This window comes from Bathycoccus prasinos, assembly GCF_002220235.1.
Source record: "Bathycoccus prasinos genomic : Chromosome_4".
NCBI classification, from domain to species: Eukaryota; Viridiplantae; Chlorophyta; class Mamiellophyceae; order Mamiellales; family Bathycoccaceae; genus Bathycoccus; species Bathycoccus prasinos.
In genome coordinates this window covers 248,783-276,282 of record NC_024005.1, presented here as the reverse complement: position 1 = coordinate 276,282, position 27,500 = coordinate 248,783, and the positions used below count along the sequence as shown (strand labels likewise).

General features: G+C 49.6%; 13 protein-coding genes across 13 annotated transcripts; 5 read left to right on the top strand and 8 right to left on the bottom strand.

The window, feature by feature from the left end:
* Positions 1-94: 94 nt before the first annotated feature.
* On the bottom strand, positions 95-4,327 carry Bathy04g01480 (resistance-nodulation-cell division superfamily; the record flags this gene model as incomplete). Its single annotated transcript, XM_007513632.1, has 1 exon — positions 95-4,327. One exon carries the CDS (start codon positions 4,325-4,327, stop codon positions 95-97), a length of 4,233 nt encoding a protein of 1,410 aa, XP_007513694.1.
* A 906-nt stretch (positions 4,328-5,233) lies between these two features.
* Bathy04g01470 (Mih1p) lies at positions 5,234-6,148 on the top strand (the record flags this gene model as incomplete). The annotated part of the gene is made up of 1 exon (XM_007513589.1): positions 5,234-6,148. One exon carries the CDS (start codon positions 5,234-5,236, stop codon positions 6,146-6,148), a length of 915 nt encoding a protein of 304 aa, XP_007513651.1.
* A 161-nt stretch (positions 6,149-6,309) lies between these two features.
* On the bottom strand, positions 6,310-7,203 carry Bathy04g01460 (unknown protein; the record flags this gene model as incomplete). Its single annotated transcript, XM_007513388.1, has 1 exon — positions 6,310-7,203. One exon carries the CDS (start codon positions 7,201-7,203, stop codon positions 6,310-6,312), a length of 894 nt encoding a protein of 297 aa, XP_007513450.1.
* Positions 7,204-7,591: 388 nt separating this feature from the next.
* Positions 7,592-8,137, top strand: Bathy04g01450 (40S ribosomal protein S29; the record flags this gene model as incomplete). Its single annotated transcript, XM_007513336.1, has 2 exons — positions 7,592-7,653; positions 8,029-8,137. 2 exons carry the CDS (start codon positions 7,592-7,594, stop codon positions 8,135-8,137), a joined length of 171 nt encoding a protein of 56 aa, XP_007513398.1.
* Positions 8,138-8,477: 340 nt separating this feature from the next.
* On the bottom strand, positions 8,478-9,157 carry Bathy04g01440 (predicted protein; the record flags this gene model as incomplete). Its single annotated transcript, XM_007513579.1, has 2 exons — positions 8,478-8,954; positions 9,050-9,157. The coding sequence occupies 2 exons, from the start codon at positions 9,155-9,157 to the stop codon at positions 8,478-8,480; spliced, it is 585 nt and encodes a 194-aa protein (XP_007513641.1).
* Positions 9,158-9,220: 63 nt separating this feature from the next.
* Bathy04g01430 (uracil-DNA glycosylase) lies at positions 9,221-11,740 on the top strand (the record flags this gene model as incomplete). Its single annotated transcript, XM_007513806.1, has 1 exon — positions 9,221-11,740. One exon carries the CDS (start codon positions 9,221-9,223, stop codon positions 11,738-11,740), a length of 2,520 nt encoding a protein of 839 aa, XP_007513868.1.
* A 105-nt stretch (positions 11,741-11,845) lies between these two features.
* On the bottom strand, positions 11,846-14,803 carry Bathy04g01420 (ATP-dependent protease La; the record flags this gene model as incomplete). The annotated part of the gene is made up of 1 exon (XM_007513427.1): positions 11,846-14,803. One exon carries the CDS (start codon positions 14,801-14,803, stop codon positions 11,846-11,848), a length of 2,958 nt encoding a protein of 985 aa, XP_007513489.1.
* Positions 14,804-15,276: 473 nt separating this feature from the next.
* On the top strand, positions 15,277-15,606 carry Bathy04g01410 (unknown protein; the record flags this gene model as incomplete). Its single annotated transcript, XM_007513649.1, has 1 exon — positions 15,277-15,606. One exon carries the CDS (start codon positions 15,277-15,279, stop codon positions 15,604-15,606), a length of 330 nt encoding a protein of 109 aa, XP_007513711.1.
* Positions 15,607-15,845: 239 nt separating this feature from the next.
* Bathy04g01400 (predicted protein) lies at positions 15,846-16,677 on the bottom strand (the record flags this gene model as incomplete). Its single annotated transcript, XM_007513357.1, has 2 exons — positions 15,846-16,060; positions 16,131-16,677. The coding sequence occupies 2 exons, from the start codon at positions 16,675-16,677 to the stop codon at positions 15,846-15,848; spliced, it is 762 nt and encodes a 253-aa protein (XP_007513419.1).
* A 144-nt stretch (positions 16,678-16,821) lies between these two features.
* On the bottom strand, positions 16,822-19,299 carry Bathy04g01390 (unnamed protein product; the record flags this gene model as incomplete). Its single annotated transcript, XM_007513648.1, has 1 exon — positions 16,822-19,299. The coding sequence occupies one exon, from the start codon at positions 19,297-19,299 to the stop codon at positions 16,822-16,824; it is 2,478 nt and encodes an 825-aa protein (XP_007513710.1).
* A 289-nt stretch (positions 19,300-19,588) lies between these two features.
* Positions 19,589-21,370, bottom strand: Bathy04g01380 (At3g33520-like protein; the record flags this gene model as incomplete). Its single annotated transcript, XM_007513635.1, has 1 exon — positions 19,589-21,370. One exon carries the CDS (start codon positions 21,368-21,370, stop codon positions 19,589-19,591), a length of 1,782 nt encoding a protein of 593 aa, XP_007513697.1.
* Positions 21,371-21,461: 91 nt separating this feature from the next.
* On the bottom strand, positions 21,462-24,934 carry Bathy04g01370 (predicted protein; the record flags this gene model as incomplete). The annotated part of the gene is made up of 2 exons (XM_007513561.1): positions 21,462-24,694; positions 24,802-24,934. The coding sequence occupies 2 exons, from the start codon at positions 24,932-24,934 to the stop codon at positions 21,462-21,464; spliced, it is 3,366 nt and encodes a 1,121-aa protein (XP_007513623.1).
* Positions 24,935-25,308: 374 nt separating this feature from the next.
* Positions 25,309-27,465, top strand: Bathy04g01360 (predicted protein; the record flags this gene model as incomplete). The annotated part of the gene is made up of 1 exon (XM_007513767.1): positions 25,309-27,465. The coding sequence occupies one exon, from the start codon at positions 25,309-25,311 to the stop codon at positions 27,463-27,465; it is 2,157 nt and encodes a 718-aa protein (XP_007513829.1).
* Between the last annotated feature and the right edge of the window lie 35 nt (positions 27,466-27,500).

Genomic DNA, 27,500 nt, shown 5'->3' with positions numbered 1-27,500 from the left:
CAAAAATAACCTGAGAAAGATGAAGAAAAAAAAATACGCTAATATGTCATCTGACGACGCGTCATCATTTTCAATCAATGCATCACTCGTGTACTCACAAAGGCCCCACGACGGCGAGTGCAGCCACTAACACGAACGCTGAGGAGAACACGCTGAGACATAAGGTGACGATGACGAACGCGCCGAACGTGGAGAAGAAGACGATGACGCAGCCGGCGAAGAGGAAACCGGCGGCGGAGGCGGTGGTGAACGCGCCGGCGATGACGGAAGGGCCGACGGAACGGATCGCTTGGAGCGCGCGGGAGGCACGCAGAAGGTCGTTTGTTGTTTTTGTTTTTGTTTTTGTTGCTGTCATAGTCGTCGAAGTCGGGGTATTTTCGAACAACGATTCTTTGTCTTGTTCTCGTTCTTTTCTTTCTCTTTCTCCAACAACGTTGGCGTCGTCGTTGGCGTTTTTTAAGCTCGAGGATGCTGCGGCGTACGCGCTGGCCACGTGCAACGGGTAGTCGACGGATAAACCAACTAACAACGTGACGCACACGCTTTCGATGACCCCAAACTTCCAATCGCGGAAGGTGGCGCTCAATCCAAGACTCGCCGCGCAGGCGAACGCGACCGAGAAGCACGTGGCGAAAGCGATGGCAAACGAGCGGCTGGCGAAGAAGGCGACGATGAACGCGAAGAAGAAGGAAGCAACGAGCGCAGTTTTTGCGCCTTTCGCGAGCTCCTCGACGGTATCTGCGTAAGACCACGCGGAGGAAGTTTGGAAAGCGGAACCGCGGACGGTATCTGGCGCGGTAGAAAGCGCCTGTTGGAACCACCGTTCCCAGTCGTCTCTCGCGTTTACTATATCGTGCTGAGAGGCTGTGCTGGAGACGTTTATGGACGCGGAAATTATGATCCCGCGCTTACAGGTATTTTCTTCGCTCAGTTTCGAGCACGCCAACGCTAAATGCTTCACGTTTTCTTCATCTTTCGCGGTTGGTAGAGTCGTCGATGATGTCCCGTAGTAATAGTCTCCTCCGGGCGGGAAGAGCGAGGCGGAAAGTTCTCCGTCGTTGGTCACGTTTAAATCATACTCTTCGTTCTCGATCATGAACTGCGAAGCTAACTCGAACGCGCGGAGCTGCTCATCACTCCACGATGATGGTATGCTGGTCGTCGTCGTCGCGTTAATAACGCGTGTGCCGTTGTTGTAATAACGAACATTGGTATTCATCAAAGCCAAATTTTCTTCATCCGAGAGAAACTCGCATATCTCGCGCAACTCAATTCTCAGCTTCTCCAAAGCATTAAGGACGATGTTTTCGTCTTCAAACCCGTAGGCATCTTTATTCTTTAACGCACAAGCATCGGTGGAAATGACGTGCGGTATGTGTAACCCGCCTTTCTCCCCGGCTCTAAACGTGGCGTCGTTGATGAAGTCTTCCACGTACCGCTCGTATTGCGTCGCGTTCGCAAACGGGACGCGGTTCGGGTACCGGAAGTTTTGCGACCAATCGTCGAGTTCTTGGGTGAAACATTTTAAGCTCGGTTTCAATATCCGCCGATCGTTGTTTAATAATTCGCAAAAGTCGAGCATCCACTTCTGAACGTCGACGTTGGCATCATTGAAGTCTTCAGCGAATGCAACTTTGGTATCCTCAAAGCGCAACGTCTTGTCGAATCCGGACGATTGTCTGGTTTTTGTCGGATCGATGCCAAAGATAAAGTGGAGTTGAATGGCTTCTTCACGTCTGGCGTACGGGATGTATTCGCGGTTTTGTCGAGCGAAAACGTTCGGGTTGAACGACTCGGGCCAAATCGAATGCGACGACCCGTCTGGCGGTTTCAAGGTCGACGCCACGTACGCCTCGTACGCCGCGAGAATGAATGAAAGTATAAGCACTGGATACCGTTTTGAAATCGCAAATTTACCAATACTTTCGCTGAGCGAGGCAGCAAACCCTAGTGCTGCGCGACGCGCGGTATCTACGCGCGTGAAAGCGTCGTTAATCGGTTCAAGAACGCGTTTCAGTCGATCGAGGCGTTGGCGATCCCGCGCCGCGTTGGCGCCGTTTACCGTTCTCATCGAGGCGTCGTCGCCGTCGCCGAAAAAACCGAATGACTTTGCTCGTTTGTGTTTTTGATTCGTTCCATATCTTTTGCTTTTTAGTTGTTTTACGACGTTATCGTCGTCGTCGTCGTCGTCGTCGTCGTCATCGAAGTAACCGTCCATCAGGTTGCGCTTCGTGTTCATTTTGGTGGTCATATTTTTTTCTTTTTCATCGTAATCAGTATCATCTGAGATTCTTCTCTCAAACGAGGAGGCGAACAATTCGGCTTCGTTGCCATAGCTTTTCGATCTTCTGCTCGTGTTTGGAAACGTGTCACTTTCAATGCGCTCGAGTCTTTTCTCTTGTTTTTCTTCAACTTCTTTCTTCGCTTCTCTTTCGCCGCTCTCGCCTGCGCCGCCGACGCCGCCTTCCATCGCGGTGACAACTTTCACGCGTCTCGGTACCACTTTTGAAGATCGTCCACCGGGTGCGTTGACAATGGCAAAGAACCGTCGCTTTCGCTCGGATAAACGCGCGTCCAGAATCAAACTCGCTGGAACCATCGCGATGGTCACGAAGAAGCAAAACGCCACGGACAGCGCGGCGAAAATGCCAAACAATCGCAAAGGTTCAATGTTTGAAAATATGAGCGTGGCGAAAGCGGTCGTGGTTGTCGCGGAGGTACAACAGATGGAAAAGAATGACTTTTGAATCGTCCACGACATTCGATCGATCAGCCACGCTTCTGCGTCTATTGAGTAACCAGTATTGCGCATTCTGCACCGTGTCGACTTCTCAATTTCGTTGTCGTTGTCTTCGTCTTCGTCGTCGTCGTCGTCGCGGCGTGTTTTTTTAGGCACCGGAACGAGTTTCGCTGAAAGCTTCCAGTGATCGACCAGTACAAAAGCATCGTCTGCACCGATGCCTAAAATACAAAACACGCCGAGAAAGTGTAAAACACCTACCCAAACTTTGTCTAAACCGAGGATGTAAGTAAATATCGCGAACACGAGCGACGAGGCGACCACAATGCACGAGACGACAGTGACAATAACGCTTCCAGTATGAAAGAATACGAGTGCGAAACACGCACCGAATGCCGCAATAATCCATTGACAATCGTTTGCGAGCTGCTCGAGCTCGAGAGAAGAGTAAGTTTGCCAATGTCGCCACGCGACGCGATCGGATGGCGGCGTCTCGTCTGTCTCAAATCTTAACGCGCTTTCGATGTCGTATTCTTTGCTCCACTCTCGTATGGTGCGCTCGAAGGAGTTTTTTACCCAACGAATGGAATCTTCTTCGGATATGCCGCGATACAAGTCGCTTTTCTTCCTCTGGAATATGAGTCGCGTTGCGCCAAACTTTCTTTTAGATAAAGTTGAGATATTATCGTAACGTGTCGTAACGCCTTCATCGTCTTCATCCTCCCGGAACCCGAACGTATCGAAATCTAATATTGGTTCCCACGGACGCGTCACAACCTCAAACGCTTCCCATTTATTCGCCCACGAGATGAAAACTCTCAAACCGCGCAAACTTCTTCGCACTTGATCCAAAATCGTTTCCGAATCGCACGGCGCAAAAGCGTTCTCAATTTCCTCCTCGACGGATGGCATTTCCGAAATGATTTTAATCTCCTCCGTCGTCGGTTTCGCGCGTTCGATCCAATCGCAAACGCCCAGGTCCCCTATTAAATTGCACATCTTTGGCTGCTCTATCATGTTCATTTCGCCACTCTCATTAACGTTTTCGTACATTCTCTCCCCGCATCCTCGCTCCTCGCACGCGAATCCATCGTTCTCGCACAAGCGATTCGCCTTTAAAAGACTTGTCGTATCATTCTCACCACAAATATTTACGGCTGTTTGAAGAAGTCGCGTCGTTGTTTCAGTTTTGTTGTTGCTATCACCATCACGATCGTCATAGACGTAAAGTCCTTTCAACGTTTGAAACGCGGTGTGCCAAATATCCACGTTCATGTAAACTAAGTTCACGTCAAAAACGCTCCACGGCGGCGCGCACGTTTTCGAGGAAAAGGTCCAGCCTGCGTGATACCCTCCCAAAACTTGATCTCGCGTCGCGCACGCCTCTTCATACCCCAATGAAGACTCAATCGCTCGTTTTAATTCACACAACTTAATCACATTCTCTTCTCTCTGGTACGCGTTTTTAGTACGCTCTTCTTCTTCTTCGCTAAAATCCAACATCGCGTTTACGATCAACTCGTTCCAATCAACGCTATTCGGAATCGCCCCGTACCTCGCCCCTCGTTCCACTAACATTAAATCCATCATCGACCGTACTTTTCTCACTCTTTTCTCGCTCCGCATGGGATCTCCGCGATCTCCTTCGCTCCCGACGAACACCAGCGGAAACTCGCGATAAAAATACTTCCTCTTCCCTTGCTCTTCGATCAAGTGTTTCCTTGCGGCTAAAAAAGTTTCGTCCCGATCGCTGTGCGTGGTCAACCTCGCGCGGTACGCGGTCAACTTCACGTCGACGACAACTGTCGACCGACGCTCGTACACCGCACGCGACGCGAACCCGATCGAGAGCAGACATACGAGCAGCACCAATCCTATTGTTTTAGAAAAAATATCAGATCAGAGATGTGTTTTTCCGAGAAAAAAAAACGCTCAGCTAGGGGTGCAAAAGATACAAAAAAGAAAGAACTCCTCTCCGTGCATTAGTATTCGAAAGTAGGGGGAGAAAAGAGCGCCAAAGTCGTTTTCATCGCGCACACACCTGGTCGTCGACAACTCGCCCGCGCCCAACATCGCGCGACTCTGTTGTTCGTATTATTCCTGTCGTTTGTTTTCGTCGCATCATTTTTGCACATGTGTGCATGTGTGTGTCGTGCGAATTCAAAAAGAGACGTTTTTTTGGTCTATTTTTAGGCAAAAAATCGTCAAAAAAAATTCATCATCATGCGACGAGAGGAAAAACGAACAAAGTTTTCCTCGACCGAGTCGTCCTCGCGGGAAAAACAACAAAAAGCGAAACGATGTCTCTCTTCTCTTCTCACCCCAGTCACGAAAACCGCGTGCGCGTTAGATAAGGCTTTCGCGGCGACGATTGAAGGGAGCAGCAGTCTCGGGGAGAGTCATCGCAGCGCTCGCATTCATCACGTTCATCATTCGCATCATCGTCGTCGGGAAAATTCAAATTTTGGAACAATGTTCTTTGAGAGTCCGGGAATGCCGAGGATGAACTTGGCGAACGATTTCGGCGATGATTTCGCAGAAATGAGAGGGACGAAGAGAAGTTGGGAGGAGGAGGATTTGCACACGCCGGCGCCGAGGCAAACCACGACGGCAAACAACGCGACGACGACGACGAGCTGTTTTTTTCCTCCTCCTCATTCGACGAGCGGAGACACGAAAGAGAGAATAAAAAATTTTCGCAACGACGACGATATCGACGACTTTGACGATTGCTTTTCCATCGGTGTCCGAATGCAGAGAATGGAGGAAAATGCGAGTGGCAGAGCTACTCAATCTGTGACGAGTATTCCGAGCGAAGTAGACGCTTCGCAGGGAGGGATTCCCATGATTGACTCGAACGCGGTGAAAAAATTGTTACTCGAGGATGAGAACGGCGTAGTTTTGATCGATTGTCGATACTTTTACGAGTACCGAAACGGTCGCATATCGTCGAGCCATAACGTGGTGTTCCCGGACGACTGTCAGAGAGGTTTCATAATTGCCAGAGATAAACTGCTGAATTGTGCGAATCATAGAAATAGCGAGAAGAGGGATTTGGTGTACGTCTTTTACGACGACGGCGAAGCGAACGCGATGGCGATGCATCACCGAGCCACGCAGTTATTTCGACACATCAGAAACTTAGACAGATTGGATAACATGCGCACGTATCCAAACTTGTGTTTCCCAAACATGTTCGTTTTGAAAGGAGGATTCAAGGCGTTCATCGAGTCGTCGAGAGATCGAGAATGGGAAGACGACCATCGAATATTTTACGAAGGTAGTTTTGTCTCCATGGACGATTGGCGTTTCTCGAACGAGACGAAAGAGTTGCACAATCAAGTCGTCAAGCGATGGATTTTGGCGGCAGCCGCGCAAAGCCTGAACGATTTCCCGACTCGAGTGTAAGAATATGAATGTTGTACATGTAAAATAATCGTTAAATGGTAAAAATAAAATAATTAATGATGATGATCAACGCTCATATGCGTTTAAACTACATGCTCCTCGCGCTTGGGTCAAGACTACTCCTACACCTCCTACTCCTACTCCTACTACGAAGACAAATTTTACGCCGCGGCGCTCCCTCCTCCGTTATCCTCCTCGGAAGGAATCAACTTCAACGCTTGCGACAAAATCGAACTCGCCGCCTCGGTCATCTCCGGGATGACTGAATCCGGCCCGCACCACGATTCAAACAAAGCCCCGCACAGCCTCTCGTCCTTAATCGACTCTCCAATTTTCTTTCCTCTCAATCTCGTCGTCAACGTGCCGCTCTCGTTCGTGCTAAACGTCAAACTCGCGCCCTTTTCGATTTTCACGCTCCGAAACATCGACTTAAACATCTCCAACGCTTCCTTCGCTTTCTTCTCCGACTCCTCGTTCCCGCCGCTCTCCGCTCTCGATCCTAATTTTTTCTCTATATTAACCGCGATCGCCTTCGCCACCGACTCTCCGCTCACGTCTCTCACGAACGTCAGTCGTACCGTTTTCGCAATCGAACTGTCGTTCGCCACCGCGTCCAACGCGTCCTCTTCTCCCTCGTGTTTCTTACACGCTTTCGGTAGGAAATACAACCCAATCACGTACACGTCCACGTTCAACATGGCGGCTACTTTTTTCCTCCTCACCCCGCCGGCGATGAGCGGCGCGTTCGATTCTTCCTCGTCATCTAGAATATGATGCGACGGCACTTTCACGCTTTCTCCTTTTTTCCCGTACGGGATGTCGAGCAAACGCGTCATGGTTGCGCTCGCGAGAAAGAACTTTCTTTCGCTTTTTCTTCGGAATCTCGTTAAAATTCTTTGCTTCCGAATCCTCCTTCGTTGCTTCTCCTCGTCAAGGAGTTCTCCTTCTTCGTTCCTCGCCGTCGTCGTCGTCAGTGAAGAAGAGACGCGCTGTTGTTGTTGCTGGCGGTGGTGGTGTTGCTGCCGCTGCTGCTGCGGAGAGGAGGAGGAGGACATGTCTCTCTTTTTGTTTGGATAAAATGGAAAATCCTCTGCCTGCTATAAGTGTTTATTAGATATACAAAAAGGAGCAGCGCGTGGTAGTATTCTCCTCCCCGGCGCCTTTTTCCAGAGAGCAAACTACAAATGCGCGCCTCTCTCTCTCGTTTCGCTCTGAATCTCTCTCTTCTTATGCTTTTATTATTATGCGCAACGAAAGAGTGCTTACGCTCAAGCGCACTTATTCGCTCTTGTTTGAATTTTTGTCGCGAAGGAATTTTTTTTTCACAGGACAGCCCTAAACTCTGCTGTCAAGAGGAACCACAGAAAGGAAATTCGCGCGCACAAATCCATCACTCCATTTGCTGTTGGTTCCGAACGTACACACGCACATCTACGCATAAAAATGGGCTTTGCAAACGTGTGGGGGTCTCACCCGAAAGATAACGCCAAAGGCGGTCGAGCTTGGTACGTGGGCGATGTTCTGTTTCCGAATGAGACGAGAGAGATTTTTTTCTCTTTGTTTTGTGCCTTTTTTTTCTTCTTGTGCGGCTGCCGAGACCCCATGACGAGCGAGGGTGGCGACGAGACGATGAACCATAAGCGCGGCGAATTTGTGCGAACGGATTTCAGCGCGAAATAACGCGCGTCGATATAGTTTCCATTCGATTTCGCAATCGCAGAGACGATCGATTGGCGGTGTACAACGAAGGGTCCCTCTTTGCGCACTCGGCGCGCTTTAATCGATTTTTCCTCTTTTTTTCCTCTTGAGCTTCTTCCTTTGGTGGACGAGACTGACATTTTTACTCTTCTTGTGTTATTCTTGTAAACTTCAATAAACAGCCGCGTGTGCTCTAACCAACACGCGATCATCCGCAAATACAACATCATGATCTGCCGTCAGTGCTTCCGCGAGTACGCCAAAGACATTGGTTTTGTCAAGAACAACTAAAAGAAAAGAGAGAGAGAGAGAGCTCTCGACCACGTTTATATACATGTAAATAGTTGTGTTTAGATTCTGTAGCGGGTATAGAAGTCTTTCGTTGTAAGAGTTTACTTTGAACGTAGAGACGAATAATAAGAGAGAAGAAGATTGTAGCGCACTCTTCACTTTCTATTACAAATACAAATATATACTTTCTTCTTGTGACCGCTTTGTTTTTTATACACCGCGCACGTCGCGAGCCTGTGTCTCTTAAAATTGGTATCAACCGCCGCGACGCTTTTTTACGAACGATATTACTGTTATACAAAAGAAGGGGATACTACGCGCGAATATGATCTACACAAACTCACGCGTGGTACTCCATGTACCTCGCATTCTCCAATTCTTTCCTCTTCCACTTCTTCATCTCCAACCGTAAAACGACCGCGCTATCCGGTTCGATCCTCTTATAATACTTCTCAATCACCTCGCCTTTCTCGAACGCGAATTTCCCAGTCGGGTCGCAATAAAACTTAATCGCCTCCTCGTTGTTCGTTTGGACGTGTAAATACGCGTCCACTATGTTCTCATCTTCGCTCGCTTCGTTTAAACTGTTCATTAATAACCTCGACCCGATGCCTCGAGCGCGGTGCGGCGCGTACACGCCCAGCGTCATTATGTACATTCTTGCCTTGTCTGGTAATTTTGGATGTTTTTCCAATCGAACGGCGATGGCGCCGGCGAGCTCGTTAAATGCATTTTCATCTTCATCATCTCCTTCTCCTCTCGCGTACGCTAATGCCGTGCACGTCCCAGCCGCCGCGGAGTCCCGGTAAAACGATTCCTGCGAGTGATATAAGAAGAGAACAATGTCAATAAAAACAGTTGCACCATCGCGCTTAAAAAGAGAGAATAAGAATGGAACGGAAAACGACGTACCGCGTACTTCACCGGAAAGAGCACCGCGTTGAGCTTCCTCAAATCGTGCGCGGTCGTTTCGTCCAAGCGTTTGAGAAGTATCTCGGACAACGAATGCGCTTCTTTCATTTAAATACTGAGAGTAATGTGTGTTTTACGTGTTCGATTCCTTTTGAAATGTCCGCACTTTAAATGAAGCGATTGGTGATGATGTTCTCGTCTCTCTCGATATCCTCGCCTTTTCTGCGCGCGCCATCATCACTCGGGAGGAAGAAAAGGGCGAGTTTGAAACCTTTTTTTTTACATGTGGCGAGATATGGGAGCGATGCTGCGACGAATAACGAGGACGACGACGAGAAGTTTCTGTCCTTGCTCGAACGCATCACGCTGTCGCTCCGAATCGAATCCAGACATCAATTCTCCAACGTCGAGGGGAAACAGATGCCGTTTTCCACCTTCGCGAGAGCGTACTTTCCGAAAATCGTCGTAAACGTGGAAAAGGAAAAAGAAAGAGCAGTTTTAGAAGGGTTCGCGAAATACGAAACGTTGACGAGAGAAGAGAGAGAAACGGTGGTCAAAGAGGCTGGGATTTTGGTGGAGAGATTAGTCTCTCGCGAGAAGACGAAGACGAAGGAGAAGAGTCGAGCGAACGACGCGGCGAAGGCGGCGGCGACGGTTGAATCAGCGGCACCATCTGTCGTTTCTTCTTCATCTGTTCACGCGAGGGCGGGGTCTTCGTTTTCGGATATCGCTCAAAGTTCTCCGCTCGCTCGTCCGTCTCCTTCTTCGAGCGGTACGAGTACGAGCAGACAGATATTACCGAAGGAACGAGCGATTGGAAAATCGTTCATCGTGGACACGCCGCAGTGGGAACACGCGCTCAAAGAAGACGCTCGCAGGAGGAAAGAGTTGGAAAAAGTAGTCGAGCAAAAGAAAGATGAAGGAGCGAAGAAAGAGAGAGACGACGAAAAGAGCGCGAATGTAAACGCGACGGCATCGACTCCTCCCGTAAAAGTGCAAGATTTCGGAAGCGAGGAAGAAGATGAATCGCAAAAACAAGGCACCGACGAATGGAAGGCGTTGCGGGCGACTCGGTTAACCGCTTCCGCGTTTTCCAACGCGGTTGGGTTTTGGCGGGACGGGAGAAACGCGCTTTGGGAGGAAAAATTAGGGATTGGCATTCCGTTTACAGGAAACGAAGCCACGGAGTGGGGGACGAAAACGGAAGACGAAGCGTGCGAGGCGTACGCGGCGTTGACCAACGCGAGCGTGAGCCATTTACTTTTTCGAGCGTTGAGTCCGGACGAGGCGGAGTTGTGGATGGGTGCTTCACCGGATGGGTTAGTCGTCGCTGCGACGACCGATGCGGCGGAATATAAATCCGAAGTCGCGAATAACGGGGACGCGAGCGATAGTTTGAACAACAACGAGCGCGGGATACTGGAGGTGAAATGTCCGTTCAATCGCGGGAAACCTCTAGAGGCGAAGCCGTACCCGAAAGTACCTTGGTATTACGTCCCGCAGGTGCAAGGTCTGATGGCGGTTTTTGATCGCCCGTGGGTGGATGTTTTCGCGTACACCGTGAATAACGGCTGCGCGATATATCGCGTCAAAAGAGACCGCGAATATTGGGCGCAAATGTACGAAGCGTTGTCGGAGTTTTGGTGGCAGCACGTCGTTCCGGCGAAACACGCAATGCATCGAGGATTGGATTTCGAAAAGTATCGACCGAGCGAGGAACATCACAAGTGTCAAACGCTGAAAGTCAAGAGTCAACGGATCGCGAACGAAAGCACCACGTGGGTGATTTCGAAAAAAGATTTAGACGAGATCATCGCCAGGCATCGAGCGACAAAAAAAGCCGCTGAAAATAATAACACGAACGCGTCGGAGGAAGAATTTGTCGTTTTTGACTCGACGACGACGACGACGACGACGAGAGCAAAATCTTCATCGAATGATGATCAAAGAGTGAGTGATTCGACGAAAAAAGTCTTGAACGAAACCGCGTTAGAGCCGTCTTGGCGCGCGCTGCTCGCCGACGAGTTTCATCAGCCGTACTTGGAGTTCGGTTTAAACGAATTCCTCGACGATGAGTTTCAGAACAATAAAAAAGTATTCCCACCGAAAGATTTGATATTCAACGCGTTTGAAAAAACGCCGGTGGATAAAGTTAAAGTCGTCATCGTCGGTCAAGATCCGTATCACAACGATGACCAAGCTATGGGATTAGCGTTTTCCGTGCCTCGCGAGACGACAAAAATTCCGCCTTCGTTGAAGAACATTTTCAAAGAATTAGAAGAGGACACGCGTGAAGCGCGCGAGAGAGGCGACGAGGAAGTGGAGTTCACGATACCAGCTCATGGCGATTTAACCAAATGGGCCGAACAAGGCGTTCTGTTGTTGAACACATCCTTGACCGTGCGCGCGCACGAAGCAAACTCGCATTCGGGAAAAGGATGGGAGACTTTCACCGATCGCACCATCGAACAACTTTCGCAGAATACTGAAAACGTCGTGTTTTTACTTTGGGGTAAGAACGCGACGTCCAAAGAACGTTTGATAGCAGAGGGACACAACCATTTCATTTTGAAATGCGCACATCCGTCTCCTCTGAGCGCGTCGAGAGGTTTCTTCGGGTGCCGCCACTTTTCGCAAACGAATGAGTTCTTGCGCGAAGTAGGCCGCGAAACGATCGATTGGCGTTTGTAGAAAAGAAGGAGGGAATGAGTGTGAGTGTATTTCGAAATTTGTGATTGTCGCTAATCTTGTTGTCGTACTGATATCTTTGTTACATAGTTATATATCATGTGTGTATTACTTCTTCTCAAACGCCACGTCGTAAATCTCTTCGTACGATTCCACAAAGTGCACCGTCAATCCTTCTTTGATTTCCTCCGCGAGCTCCTCGTAATCTTTTTGGTTTCCTTTCGGAAACACGAGCTCTTTAATGCCCGACCGTCTCGCAGCCATAGTTTTCTCTTTCACGCCGCCGATCGGTAAAACTCGACCGGTTAAAGTTACTTCACCAGTCATCGCCAAGTTTGCTTTGATCGGTTTCTCACGCGCGAGCGAAAGCATGGCGGTGATCATCGTGCATCCCGCGGACGGCCCGTCTTTTGGCGTGCCTCCGTGAGGGACGTGTAAATGTACGCTCGCGTCCGCGAAGAAGGTGTTTTCTGGTTCCTTTTTCTCCAAAAGCGTTCTCGCAAACGTAAACGCGATTTGCGAGGACTCTCGCATGACGTCGCCTAAGGATCCCGTGACCTTCAAATTGCCTTTACCTGGACTCGATTCGATTTTCGCGCACTCGACGTACAAGGTAGACCCGCCCATGGCGGTCCACGCGAGGCCGGTGACCACGCCAGGTGGCGTGTGCTCGTAAAACCGCTCGCTTTGGAACGGTGCTTGACCGACGTAATCGACTAAATCGGTTTCGTTGATCTCGTACGCCTTCTTCGATTCTTCATTTTCTTTATTTTCAGTCGTCGTCGCTTCGTCGTCTACGGCGATTTTATACGCCACCTTGCGGTAAATCTTCTCGAGATGTTTTTGCAAATTTCGCACTCCGGCTTCTCTGCAGTACTCTTCGATTAACGTGGACAACGCTTGATCCGTCACAGTCGCTTGTTCGTCTTTGACTCCGGTTTTATTCTTGGCCTCTTTCTCGAGGTACTTTCTCGCGATTTCTTTCTTCTCGTCCGCGATGTAACCTGACAAGCGAATGACTTCCATCCGGTCGAGAAGCGGACCCGGGATGGTATCCAAGATGTTCGCGGTGCATAAGAATAGAACTTTGGACAAGTCGACCGGGACGTCCAAATAGTGGTCTAAAAACGTCCCGTTCTGTTCTGGATCCAACAATTCTAACAACGCCGAACTCGGATCGCCAGAGAAGCCACGACCGATTTTATCGACTTCGTCGATTAAGACCACCGGGTTCGACACGCCCGTGGATTTTAAACACTGAACGAGTTTTCCGGGCATGGCACCGACGTAAGTTCGACGATGGCCTTTAATTTCGGCGACGTCGGACATGCCGCCGACAGAGAATCGGAAGAATTTCCGATCCAGCGCCTTCGCTATAGACTGGCCGATGGACGTTTTCCCGACACCGGGTGGCCCTACCAAGGTGATAATTTTACCTTGCGTCGTGCCTCGCAACTTCCCGACCGCAATGAACTCGAGTATGCGTTCTTTGACGTCCTTCAAGCCGTAATGGTCGCCATCGAGAATGTCTCTGGCGTGCGCGATGTCCAACTTTTCTTCGCCGACGACGCCCCACGGGAGAGACGTGAGCCATTCCAAATAGTTTCGGGTGACGTTAAACTCCGAGCTCGATGGTTCTAATCCGGACAACTTTTGAATTTCTTCGTCGACGACTTTGACCGCTTCCTCCGGCGCAAACTCGCGCTTCGGCGCGAACTTTTTCGTAAACTTTTCAATCATGGCTGATTTATCGTCTTTTTCCAATCCGAGTTCTTTCTTAATCGATTTCAACTGTTCGTTCAAGAAGTACTTCCTTTGATCGGCGGATATTTTCTCCTCAACCTTCTTCCCGATATCTGCTTGGATTTTACCGATTTCGACTTCTTTCTTGAGCAACACCAAACTCGCGTCTAAACGCTCCGGAACCGACATCGTCTCTAAAATCTCCTGCAACTTGTCGTCGTCCGCGGAGGTCATGCTCGCGGCTAAATCGGCCAACCGCGCCGGGTCTTGAAAATCGTTAAAATTCTGCGCGAAATATTGCAAAGTTTCCTTGTGCAACGGGTTCGTCCTCAATAAATCTTTAATCGTCGCGACAACCTCGTTCGCCGTGGCTTTCAAAACGTCGCATTCTGGATCGTGTTTTTCATCTTTCAAGTGTTCACAGTTAACAATAGTCACCGGGCTTTTCCTATCCGTGGAGACTTTCTTAATCCGTCGATGGCCTAAGAGCAACAACGTCGCGCCGTTCCCGTCTTTTGAATCCGGATCGGTATCTTGAGACCGGACGATGTTGTGCACTTGCGCGAACGTCCCGATGTCGTGTAATTCCGACGCCGGGTCGTACTCTAAATCACCCACGCTCAGTCCCGAAACGTCTTCTTTCATCGCACCCGCGATTGGCCCGTTATTATTAGTATCCTTGTTGTTATTATTATTACCGTTTTTGCTAGTATTACTGTTGTCCTCCTTTTGGCTTTCCTTCACGCGTTCCTTTTTCAAAAACGCCCCCACGTACGCCTGCCCTCTCTTCTTCATGTCCTCCAATTCCGCCACCAAAGTCATATCAAACGTCCTCACCGGCATAATTATCCCCGGCATAATCGGTCTTCGATCTAACGGAATCGCGATAACTTTCCTGTGCATAGACTCGTGCCCGGACGACACCAACGCGTTCGGAGAAGAATTCGAAGACGAAGCGTCGCCGCCCGAAGCGGCGAAGCCGCCGCTACGACTCCTATCGCTACTGCTCTTCGGCGCGTTCCCGCCTTGTAACTTCGACCCAGACGCTCTCGCTTTCGCTTCTTCTTTGAACAAATTCTTCAAGTGAGACGACAATTTGACGTTGAAATCGCCTTCGGGACATTCTCCGTTGTTGTTGTTGGCGCCGCCGCCGCCGCTGCTCCTTCTCCGTATCGTGCCCTTTCGGGGCGAAACGTCGTCGACACCACTTCGACTCCTGAATGCAGCATCAGGCGTTCCTCGTTTCGAAGAAGTGAAGCACAAAACGTCTCGAAAGAAACGAATATTTCGTTGATGTTGGTGTTGGGTTTGTCGTCGAATCATCCTCTGTGTTCTCCGTTCTTCTTTGAAGTCTTCTCCGCGTTCGCCGACGTGTCCAAACGCGACGAAAGCGCGCAACGAATGTGTTTCAAAGAGAAACGATGACGAAAGAGCGATTCGAGCGAGTTTTTCGTGCTCGAGCCCGCGCTGCGTCGAACACCGAAACTCCTTCGAGAGTGCGAGATTGCTCCGTCTGAGTCGTATTCCTGCGCAGTCTCTGTCGCGTGGTACACAAAACGTGCGCGTGAAATGACGTCAGAAAACGCTTCGAATTTTCTCCATTCTCTCTCGCTCTTTTCCTTCGCAGCGCTAGAGAGAGAGAGAGAGACGACTCCTCCTGAGAGAATACAAAGAGCGCAACCTCTGCGTCTCACCTGAAAGAAAGTGCACAACAGATTTTCAAAACGCGTTCAAAGTCTCTCTGGAGAGGAGGAAAAGGAGGCGAAAGAGAGGAGTCCGTCAAAGCGCGTAAAAAGATGGTTGATTTTGAAGGCCAAAAGTTCGTGGAAACGTTCACCGTCTCGGTCGTTTCTTCGACTGCCTCGGTCGGTTTTGTGCTCGGGTACCTGTTGCAAGACTACGACTTGATGCGGAATTTAATTTTCGCGGGAATTGTCGCCTCTGTGGTGGTCACGCTCCCGAGTTGGCCGTTTTTGAAACGCAATCCGATCGCATGGAGGGAGATCGACGACGAGCATCCTTCGGCGAAAGAAGAGGACGAGATTGAAGAGGAGGACGATGAGGAGGCGAAGAAAGACAAGAAAGAGAACGCTCTGAAACGAATGATCCGGCGGGTTTTCGTGTAGTAGTTTAATTAGCTAGCTCTGTAATACTTAAACATAGTTTCTTCTAATAGATTAATAATGGTACAACGATACAGTCGAACGAACGAACGGCTCCGCGAAAGCGCTTTCGCCTCGCGACGACACCAACAACCGACTTTGACGGAGGTCTCCTTTTCCTCCTCCTCCTCTCGTGTTTCTTCTTTTCTCCAACAAACCTCACACCTTTCGAGAGAGAGAGAGAGAGATGCTAATACTCGCGGTTAGCTCATCCCTAACCTTCTTCTCTCGTGCACCAACACGTTCTTAATCCGTTCTCGGAACAACTCGTCCCCGCCCGCCGGCGTCGTATACGGCGGCGGTATGGAAATTTCATCCAGGACGATAATCTCTTGGTTTTTCCATCTGCACGGTAACGTTCGCGCTAACGCGTCGAATATTTCTTGCGCTTCCTCCGTCACGTTTTCGCCGATGTTATCTGTTTGCGTCGTCGTCGTTAAAGAGAGAGAGAGAGAGAGAGAGAGAGGTGTCAGTGGATACAAAAAGACCCGCTCGCGAGAATGGCACATCACAGAAAGGCTGGACGTTCCAAATGCGCAAAGAAACAACACTATCAAACAACACGTTCCATTCTGCGACGGCACAGGATGTGCACTCGTCCACGATCGCGCGAGGAGGAACGCAAAAGAACGCGAGACGACGACGATCGAATGAGACATCGAAATCCAAAGACGAGCGAATTGCATTCGTACCCGCGACAAACTGCGCCGCTTTCACCGCGGTTTCAAACCGTCTCTCTTGCCTTCCTTTATCGATGACTGGTAAAGCTGCTCGCTCTTCTTCCTCTCCGCGACTGTTCGGCGGCGGAGAGACGGAGTTGAGCACCTTCACATCCGTCTTAGTATTCGCATCGCAATTAATTATCTGCACGTGGTGACTGTTTTGAATATCCCCGGGCGCGCGCAACACCGCCAAACCGAGCGTATCGTCGACCGCGTAGACGACGCCACCGAACGGGTCGCCGCAGGAGGAGACGCCGGAGACGGAATTGCCGATTTTGAACGTCGCAGAAGGGAGAGAGGGAGGAGAAGACATGATGTGTGTTGTTGTTTATGAAACGTTTTTTGTGTGGTGTGCTTTATGAGGGAAAGGACTGAAAAATTCTGCATACTGTGGACGTCAATACGAACGCGCGGAGAAGAGTACGATACTCAGCATCGATCCAACGTATTGAATAAATTAGTAAATATATGTGACGACGTTGGCGATGGCGTTTTCGACGAGTCGTTTCACCGGACTGAGGACGATTTCTTTGAGAGGCGTCGTCGGCGTTTTTTTGTCTAGTTCTTGTTCTTGTTCTTGTTCTTTGAGCTTCTTCGTCGCCGCCCGGGGTCGCTTCCTCTTCCCCGCTTTTTTCTTTGTCGTCGTCGCGCTCTTCTTTTTCTCGTCCACCTTCTTCTTTTTTACTTTGCTCTCGGTGAAGTTCGTTCTGTTGGTCAACCAGACGCACGCGAGTTTCGCGTCCTTCTTGCCGCCTTTCTTGCTCGCGAAATCGCCGTTGTCCAAGTTCACCGTGATGTACTTTCGATTCTTCGTCTTTTTCAACGCCGACTCGGCTTTTTCTTCCTCGGATTTCTTCGACTTTGACCACACTTTCACGTCCTGCTCGTCGTCGAGCAACAGTTTGTATTTTTTGTTCACCGTGTATTCTAAAACCGTTCCAGTTTTCACGTCGCCATTTTTCATCGTAACCGTGACTCTGTCCATGAACCTTCGCATGCGTTCTGGGTTGGCATCTAAAGTGCCTTTACACATCGGGTGCCCGCAGAAGCAGGTAAACGATGTCGTGCCTTCGCCGCCAAAGTGCGCAAAGTTGTAGTCGTAAGTCAGCTCCGTGCCGGATTTGATGTCCTCGGTGGCGAAAATACCAACTCTGGTTTCGTTCGTGGACGCGTCTACCCACCGCTGCGTCTCGCAATTTGGATGGCAGCTCGAATTGATAAATCGAGCGTTGTTGCCACAAAATCGAGCGTCGATGATTTGTGACGGGGTGATTTCCATGAGGTAAAAGTTCGGTTCGTTTTTGCCTTTGCACGCCAACAAACGTCGGGTACATTCCTCTTCGTCGACGATTTCGCCCATGTATTCGACGATAAAGTCACCCTCAAAGACATCTTGTTGTAAGAACAATCCATAGCCGCGATTTTCCGTCAGTTGAACTTTCACTTTTGGTTGAGGGAGGTGTTGAAACGGTCGGTTGGAGCAGTCATCGCCACACGGACACACTCTGGTGTCGCACGTGTATCGCGTTTCGCGGTTGACGCAGTCGTGACCACATCCGAGACGGAGTTTTGGCAATAGCTTCGATGTCAGCGATTTTTTCCCTTTCTCTTCGTTGTTGTTGTTGTTGTTATTATTATTATTATTTAGAGGATCTTCGAGAGTTTCTGACGGCGTGGCCGGGCCGTTCTCTTCAATAAATTGTTGTTCTACTTCGGCAGCTGATGCTGTCGACGCCATCTTCATCGCCCGCTCAGTCGTGACGTTCGCCATTATTTCTTCTTTTATCGAATGCGGTATCGGTTGACAGTAACACGCCACCGCCTCGCTCGAATGCACCTGTTTCGGCGCTTGACGACACATCCACCGGTTCCTTCGTAACCGTTCAAACGGCGGCGGATCTCTCGCGCTCATCACGTCGAACGATAACTGAAACGGTTTCTCTTCGATGCCTTCGTCGTCGAACAGCGTTTCTAAAGTAGCCGGTTCGTTCCTTTTCCTTTCCTGTTCTTTTCGCGCGTCGAGTTCCACCTTCGCCGCCGCCGCCGCCGCTGTCTTTTCCTCCCTCCTCTTCACTTCTTCGGAAATCTTCTTTGCTTTTTTCATCTCTTTCTCTTCAGCGGCGGAAGTCTTCTTCGCCTCCGCTTTCTTCCTCTTCCCCGTCGAAGACGCTTTCTTCTTTTCCGTCTTCTTCGCCTTTTTTTCTTCCTCCTCCTCCTCCTCCGGTTCTTCCACCACCGCGATCTTCTTCGTGTGCCATTGTAACCCCCCTCTTTTCACATCCGACGGATCCTCCCCGCTTCTCAAACACTCCCACATCTCCTTCATCGCTTTCTTCAACCCGACCGGTTTCATTTTCTTATCGTACCCTTTCTCGCACCCGTCTCGAAAGGACTCCACATCCACTCTTCGAAACATGCTCCCACTGCGAGGAGGAGGAGGAGAAGAAGCGTTCTCGTCCGACTTCTCTAAATACCACATGTACTCGTTCGTCCCGAAAAACTGAATCAATTTCACGCCCTTCGCTTCTAAAAATCCATCCACTTTCTCTCGCACGAATTCCGGCACGTTTCCTTTACACCGAAGGACGTCCACTTCTTGGCACGGCCAAAACGGCGAGCCTTTCACTTTCGCCCACTTGTACCGTTTTTTTTCCGCCAAAATCGCGAGAACACGAATCTCATCATCGCACGTATCGCTCACATCGTCGGGGTTGTTCTTCTTCGTCTTTGTCTTTCGCGGAGAAGAGGGAGAAGAGATCGTCCGCATCTTTTCAAATTCTTCCCCGACTGCATCATCATCACAATCATCATCGTTAAAATCATCCGGATGTCGCGCGACGACCACGTGCGGAGAAGAGATGCGATTATTATTGTTGCTCTCATCCTTTTCCTCTCCTTTTTCCTCTTCTTTTTCTTTTTCTTCTTTTTCCTCCATGTTTACGTATTTAAGCGTTCGTAGTGCAGAGAATGCGAGAGATATTTTATGAGGGAAAAGAAGAACAGATGTTTTGAATTTGAAAAGACCTCGAGGTAAAAAAAACGCCACATCGAAGACGCGCGAATAAGTGTAGGAAGATCATTTTGTCACGAAACGTTCTTTAAACGAGACAATTGATACAGCGAGTGCCCGATACAGTTCTTTTCCCCACGGGGGTGTCCCGGAGAGCTACATGTACAACTCGTTTTTTTTGTCTACTTTTGCGGTTATGCGTGTACATATCACGTCACGTCTTTTCGGACGAAGCGTAATGCATATCCTTAACCCTCCCTAACGGGGTACTCTCGAACCGGTCGTACTGCTCGATTCGTTCGTTTCTATACGTATTACTATTGTTATTCTTTTTAACGCAATATTCGTCCCTTTTCGTGCCGTGTTTGAGGCAGAAGGTTTGAATAGGGTCCCGGAGCGGCCTGTGGTCGTCGTCCGTGGAGGAGAGTAAAGAGAGACCGAGGAAGACGTCAGAAATCGGGTCGTCGAGCGCGCGGACGGAGACCGGGTAGATGGCGGGCGCGAATTGGCGGATTTCTCTGGCGAGACGTTCGACTAAGCCTGGGATTTTTGCGCAGCCGCCGGTGACGATGACGTTGAGCCACATCAGCGCTTCCACGGTTTGGTCGCGTAAAGAGTCGTTCGCTTCGTCGTGGTGGACGCTTTGAGCGACGAGTTCGGCGATGCCGCACTGATTTAAGCCGATATCAGACGGGTGGAAGAGGATTTCTGGAACCATGAACCGTTCGTTGACTAATACTAACGATTGGGCGTCCGGGGCGAGTTCCATACTTCCCGCACCTTTCGCCGCTTTCTCTTTTTGTTTCTTTAATTTTCTTCTTCGGGTTTGTAAATCGTCGTCTTCGTTGATTTCGGATTCGGAAGACGAGGCGTCGTCGCCGTCGTTCGCCAAGACAGAATCGGCGAGGAAACCTCTGAGCGTGTTCACGCCGTCTGGGAGGACGTACTTAATAGCGATTTTGTTTTCGCGAATCTTCTTTTTCGCCTCTTTCAACGCTTCGTAAATGTCGCCGTTTTCTTGACAATACACCGATTTCAATTTGACGTCCTCGATTAACGCGAATTCATCCATTACGTTCCATTGTCGATACGAGATTAACTCTTTGAGATAATTCGTCAACGCGCGTCCGCCTAAATTCAATCGTTTTACGTGATGGTCGGCGACTCGCCCGTCGAAAACCGGCGACGCGTGCGCGAAGGAGAACCCGACGTCGAGGACGCATCCAGTCATAGCTTCTCGAGCCCATTTGATTCTTTGCTTCTTCGAAGCGCGTACTCTCGGAGGCGCTTTGTTAAAGCCCATATACTCTTTATCTGTGACATCGTCTATCTCCATCATCGCGTTCTCGTTCTTTTCCTCATCATCGTCATCCCCGTTCTCCAAATCCTCGTCTTTCGTCTGCCACAAATGCGCCTTCATCGCGCACAACGCTCCGGATACGAACACCACGCCTTCAAACCCAAACTCCTCCAACACGATCCTATCCATTTCCTGTCTCGACGTGCTAAAATTCATCGGTGGTTCCGTCATGACGAGCCAACATTTTTTCACCTCCGTCTCCGAAACTTTCAACACCTCGTGTATGCAATGCGCCCAAATATCTTTCTGCAACTGCGAATTGGTCAAATACCCTCTATCGATCGGTCGTCGAACGATGAGACCGTTAATATCTGGAATGTCTTTCGAGTCGACACCTATAATCGTCGCTTTCGTGCCTTGCGGGCGGCACGCGCAGTTCGGGACCAACGCCGTCGGGGAACGTTGGCCCGCGAATCCGATTTTAATCGTATCGCCGCCGTTGTCTAGAACGATGATGTTTTTGTGGATGATTGGAGGCATACTTTTAGTATCACTCGAAGGCTTTCCTCCTCCTCCTTTTCCTTTTCCTCCTCCGGTAAAGGACGACGTGTTCTTCGAAGCAGTTTTATCGCTCGACATGAGTCTCTCTGCTTCTACTTTCAAACGAAGTTTGTGTGGAGTTTGGAGTTCTTTCATCAAAGTAGGTAAATTTTAGAGCGGGGCGAAGGGCGGAGCGGATGCGGTCGCATATCGTTTAGCAGCGGGTGGGTTCTAATAAATACAATCATTATCTCTCTAGTTGTTCTTGTTCTTGTTCTTCTTGGTTTCCTGGTCGCGAGGAGGAGTTTGGCCCAGACGACTTTGTCGGTTTGCACGAACACATATTCTTAAAGTCTCGGATGTTCCCGAAGCTCCCTTCCGGGCCTAACACCGACAATAAGGCGACGTAAAACGCCAACGAGACGCACAACGCGCAAACCATGGAAATCATGACGATGGTACCGAATTTTTGGAAGAATGTGATGGTGCAGAAGAAGAGGACGCAGGCGGAGGCGAAGGTGGTGAACGCGGCGGAGGCGATGGGGAAAGCCATGCGAGCGAAAGCTTCTCGCGTGCGGTCGACTCGGGTGTGGACGCCTCGTTCGGCGGCGGCGCAATAGGCGTGGCCCATGTGGATGACAAAATCGACGGATAAACCGATGAGGATGCAGAGGCAAATCCCTTCGAGGAATCCGAGCGTCCAGCCTAAGGAAACGACGACGGAAATGGTCGAGGCGAGGATGGTGCCGATGGAGAAGATGGTGAGTATAGTGACAACAATGTTCGCGGTGGAGATCAACGCGATGCCGAGGGCGATACCTAGACACATCAACGTCGCTTCGCGAAAGTTGTCGTTCATATTCTCGACGGTATCGAACCATCGCCAGGCGCCTCGGTCGGTTTGCCATCCGTTTTTAACTCCAGCCGGGGCCGTTTTGAGTTCCTCGTAAATGAAGGATTCCCACGTTTGCCATCGTTTTTTTAATAACGACGTTTCTTCGTTCCATCCAATATCGAGCGAAAACGAAACGACTGTGAGAAGCATTTTCACAGAATCGTAGGATTCCAGAAGTGTTGTGCCGGAACTGTCGTATCTCTCGTTGTACAACGAATCGATCATTTTCTTGTTGTTTTTCAAATAATACGTGCCCCCGTTGTAGCTCGAACTCCAGTCCATGGTCCATCCATAAATGCATCCTATGAAATTTTCCTGCGGTATCGGCAGTGTTTTTCTCTGCGCGCAATTGTCTTTCCAGGCCCACACGCCAGATGCATATTGGGAATTAAAATCGCACGATGAATCATTGATACATTGATCAGTTCCACCTCCCGTGTTGCGATATCGGGAATCGTCGTTTTCGGACGCCCAAGCCGCGTCCATATCTTCTAACCACGACACAAACGTATCCATCCAACACCTCGACTCGTTCCCGTACGCAATCGCCTTGCCTTTCTGACAAAAGTTGTACAACCATGTTTGCGCCTCTGGCGCGGACATGTCAAAAGTCGTATCGATGGCAAAATTCGGCACCGAGGATGGATCGTTGTAATCGCCGTCGTCTTTCGCTTGCAAACCGAAAACGACGTCCACTTCTATTTGCGATTCGGTGGCGGATTTGAATGAAGAACGCATAACTCGCGAGTATTTCGTCAAAACGTGTTCATCTGGGAGTAACTCGACCGAAGAGTCCGTCGGTAACGATAATTTGGACCCGCCGTAGGACGAGGCGCATCCTAACGCGATGGCGGCAATGACGAGCACGTATCTGAGTTTGTACACGACCGGGAATACGAGCTCTCTAGAGACGTTCTCACTAATTAATCTGCTCTTGTTACCTCTGATACCACCATTCTCGTTTGGTGATTTTTGTTCTTGTCGTTCCTCATCATCATCTTTCGTATCGTCGTCTAAATCTGGTTTCACGCACTGCGGTCGTCTAATTATTTTAGGCATTTCAAAAAATATCGAAAGCATCCACCCGGCCCATTTACTGCCCTCCTCGTATCGCCTTTTTTTCAACTCAATCTTCTTGTCGTGTTGCCATGCCACCGCAGCGGCGAATATGGTCACGTCAAAAATATAATCGAAAACCACCATGCATCCCATAAAAATTGCAAACACGCGCACCGGAGGAATCAACGACCCAGCGGTACTGAAAAATGCACAGGCAGTGGTCGTCGAAGTGAGAAACATGGAATACGTGGCGTCCCAGTAACACATTTTGCTGACATCCTTCGCCGGCGATTTTGGCGGTAGTCGCGCCTTCGCTTGATCCCATTTCGAGAGAAAGACGAAACAATCATCCGCACCGATGCCGCAGATGACAAACAAACCGATGAAATTCAGAAACGGGAAGAATTTGATCCTCAAAACTGTGTTTAGGAAGAACGTCGCCACCGGGAAGCTCAACACGATTTGCGACACCGCGGCTAACGTTAGAAATAACGAGCCGGTGTGGCAAATAATCATTACCAAGATGATAATAACTGCTCCCGAAGCTAACAGCATATCTCTATACAACTCAATGTCTGTGACGTAGTCGTATAAATCGTTTTCCGACCCGTAAATTGTGTAGAACAAATCGTTGGAGACTTCCAAAACGTTCTTCTTATCGCCTAAATTGACCAAGTATTTCATCGAGTTTTCCATCGAACTTCTCGACCAATCCATGGGTAAATAGCTCCTCGTGGTGACTAAATTTGGGAAATCGCTGGAAAACTTCCCGTTTAGAAACGCGCTGATGTAATACTCGCGCGGCTCAAACGTCACCGCGTCCACAGCATCTTCCGCACCAGGTATTCCCAAATCTGTCGACGTCAATGTCGCGCAAACACCGTTACTATCCGTCGCTAAAACGTCCACGCACGCCAAAACCGCCGTTTTTAAATTCGCGATGACTGTCCCCGATACGGTATTCGTTTCAATCTCTTCGCACGAACTCAACGACAAAACGTGTTTTACCATTTGAGGGTACGAATTCGCGTTATAACATCCCCTCGCGTACATTTGCGTCCCGCTGTCGTCTACCATCGTTTTCGTGTAATACAAAGGCGCTTGATTTTCCAACGACGAATCGCTCAAATAACAGTTTTCCACTTGGTTCGGCGCTGCTCCTCCTCTGCAATAGTTGTTCCAATTCGTTTGTCCCATGATGTTCTCCTCTACTTCGCACATCTTCCGAAATGCCTGCGCGGTAAATAAATCCACCCCTTCGTCGTTCGCCATGAACACTACATCTAAATTCGGGTACATAACATCTCCGTGATACGATAAATCCTCGCACAGAGGATGCGTCGGAAACTCTAAAACGGTCCTGCGAAGAAGCCGACGAGAGGAGTTGGTTTTTGGAGCAGACAGAGCGTTCGCGTTGAGTCTGTACGGGTTCACGTAACACGCGCCGTCGTCGCAACTCCCCGATTCCACGAACGTTTCAAACTGTATGTATCTGTTCGAGATTAAAGTCCCTCGCACGTTCCATCCTGTAAAAAGAGGAGAAAAAGAGTAAAAAAGGTCAGCATAAATAAATAAAAATAGGGGAGTCTACTCAAAGAAACAAACGCGCTTCTCGCATGTATACTCAACGTACCTTCCGTGCTCACGCGTATCCCGGTCACTAAAAAAGCGATCGCTGTGAGCGTTATCCCTATCGTAAAAGTCACCGAGGCGATTAAAATCGGCCGCGAGGCGATCCACTCGTCCAAACGTTTCACTTGATTCATTCTCTCGATGTGTATATCTTTTTTCCGTACATTCGATGACGACGACGACGACGATAAAAATGATGACGACGTTCACGTTGGCAACGAGGAATAAATGCGGGCTTTTGCTGTACTAAATACACGCAATATATATACGTATATCGTAAAAAAGCGGAGTTCTTCCGGGTGGTTTCGAAGAAAAGAAAACCCGCGATCTTCGCCGGGGGTCTTTGTGCTCTCGCGTCGCTTTTTGTGAGACATTTCAAAGGGAAAAAACGGCATAACTTTACACGCAAAGAGAGTACGTCGTAAACACACATCCGCTCTCACGAGCGAGAGTCAGAGAGTCCGAAGAAGAAGAGAGCAAAACCACCACAGACAAAGCACCAATAATCATGGACGAAAACGATGGTAGAAGTTCACAAAAAAAAGACTACTACGCCGTCCTCAACCTCCCGAGAGATTGCACCACGGAAGACGTCAAACGGAAATACAAACTTCTCGCGCAAAAAGTCCACCCGGATAAAGCTGTATCGAATAACAACAACGCGGCAAAGAAATCCTTCGCGTTAATACACGAAGCGTACCAAATCTTACACGACGCAGAGAAACGGAAAGTGTACGACATTTACGGCCACGTAGGAGTGGACGAGTCGACGCAGAGCAAGGAAATCATGAGCTACTCGAAACGGAAAACGACGGAGGAAATGCGAAAGGAATTCGAGTATTTCGAACGACAAAAAGCGAGAGAGCGCGCGGAAAGGAAACACCAACAATCGAGCGGGTACGAGTTTAAATTCAGTTTTGCACACGCGTTAGATGAAAGACTGAGAGCGTCGAGAAGGTTAGCGCGAGGCGGGAAGTCCGTGAGGGAACGATTGAAACGCGTGTTGGGGGACGGCGGCGTCGGCGCGGTGGAAGGGAAAGAAGGCGAGGAGAAACAGAGACAAGCGCTGAGAGCGGTGGAGAAAGCGCTGGGGGATTTCCACGTGGAAGATTTGGGGTTGGATTTTTTGCAAGGGAGCGTGAGCACGTCGATGAGTGCGACTGTGTCGGAGAGTTTGGACGTGTATTGTCAAGCGCAAGCGATGGCGAACGCGGATGGGAGAGGCGCCGGAGTGTTGTTAGTGGGCGCGAGGAAACAGTTGGGGTTGTGGACGAGCGCGGATTGGCACATGCAAATGCCCTCGCAAAGGAACGGTGGGATGGAGATGACTTTGGAGCAGAAATTGACGAATAGGACGACTGGGACGATGACGTGCAAATACGACTTTGTCGGCGTCGGAGGGTCGTCCGCGGGGGAGGAAACAGAGGACGTTGGCACTGGCGTAGGTTTGTCCGTCGGTTTGAAAAGACAGTTGACGCATCACGCGGTTGGTAACATCGATTGGAACGTAGGACCGATACCGGGTATCACGACCGGGTGCAGAGGTAAAGCCGGTGAAAATGGCGCGTGGAAGTTGGATTTAAGCGCGGGTGTGCAGAATTTCGGCTTGACTGGGTCGTATCAGAGAAAAGTCGTCGACGGGTCTTCGGCGAACGCGAGGCGGCATTACCCGAACAGCGCGTTGGCGGAACATACACAAACGAACAAAATTAAGAAATATTCGTTCAAGTTTGGAACGATGGGTATTGAAATTGAAAACGGAACGAACGCCACGTTGAGCGACGACGGCGAAACGAGCATCGGGTGGGGCGTCTGCGTCGGCGTCGAAGGGTGCGTCTTGAAAATCAAATATCGCCAAAGGAATCAACAGTTTGAGTTTCCTATTTTACTCGCCCCGGGTTTGCCGTATTTAACGAGACGAACGGCGATTTTGTGCCTAACCATCCCGAACGCCGTCATTGGCGTCTTAAGAAACGTGTTCATTCTCCCTTTATTGAGACGTAAAAAACGGTTCGAAAAGAAACAAATGCGTTTGCGATACGCGTCTGAAATCGAGGAAAACCGCAAAGACGCGTTGGCGCAACGCGAGCTCGTCGCAAAATCGGCGGAAGAGAAGAGAGTGTTCGAGCGAGAAATAGGCGGATTGGACATTGAAAAAGCCGTGTACGGCTCGTTTGAAAACGTCGAGTGCGACGTGACGAAAAGATCGATGACCTTTCCGGACGAAGAAAAAGAAAAAGATGATCGAAAAAACGACGACGACGAAAGGAAGAAGAAAACGAAACCAAAATCTAGCGAACGAGGACGACAACACAGCGACATCCTCCGAGACGACGACTCTTGGATCGACGTCACCGTAGCCTTACGCCACATGGTCGAACGCTCGCAACTCGAACTCCACGACGGCGTCTCGTACTCCTCTCTTTTGGGTTTCTGCGACGTCGACCCGCTGGAAAAGAAGCACTTAAAAATTCGGTACCGCTACCGCAGAGCTTTGCACGAAACGTGCGTTCCGCAAGACGTCGGCATTCATTTGCCGTACGACGGGCACAGAATTGCCGATTCTTTTCAAACGACAGAAGAAGTAGAAAGAATATCAACAGAAACAGCAATTTCGGAAGAAGAAGGAGAAGGAGAAGACAAAGAGGAAGAAGGAGACGTGTAATCAGATTCCAGCGTTGTTGTATTCATCTAAAGTGT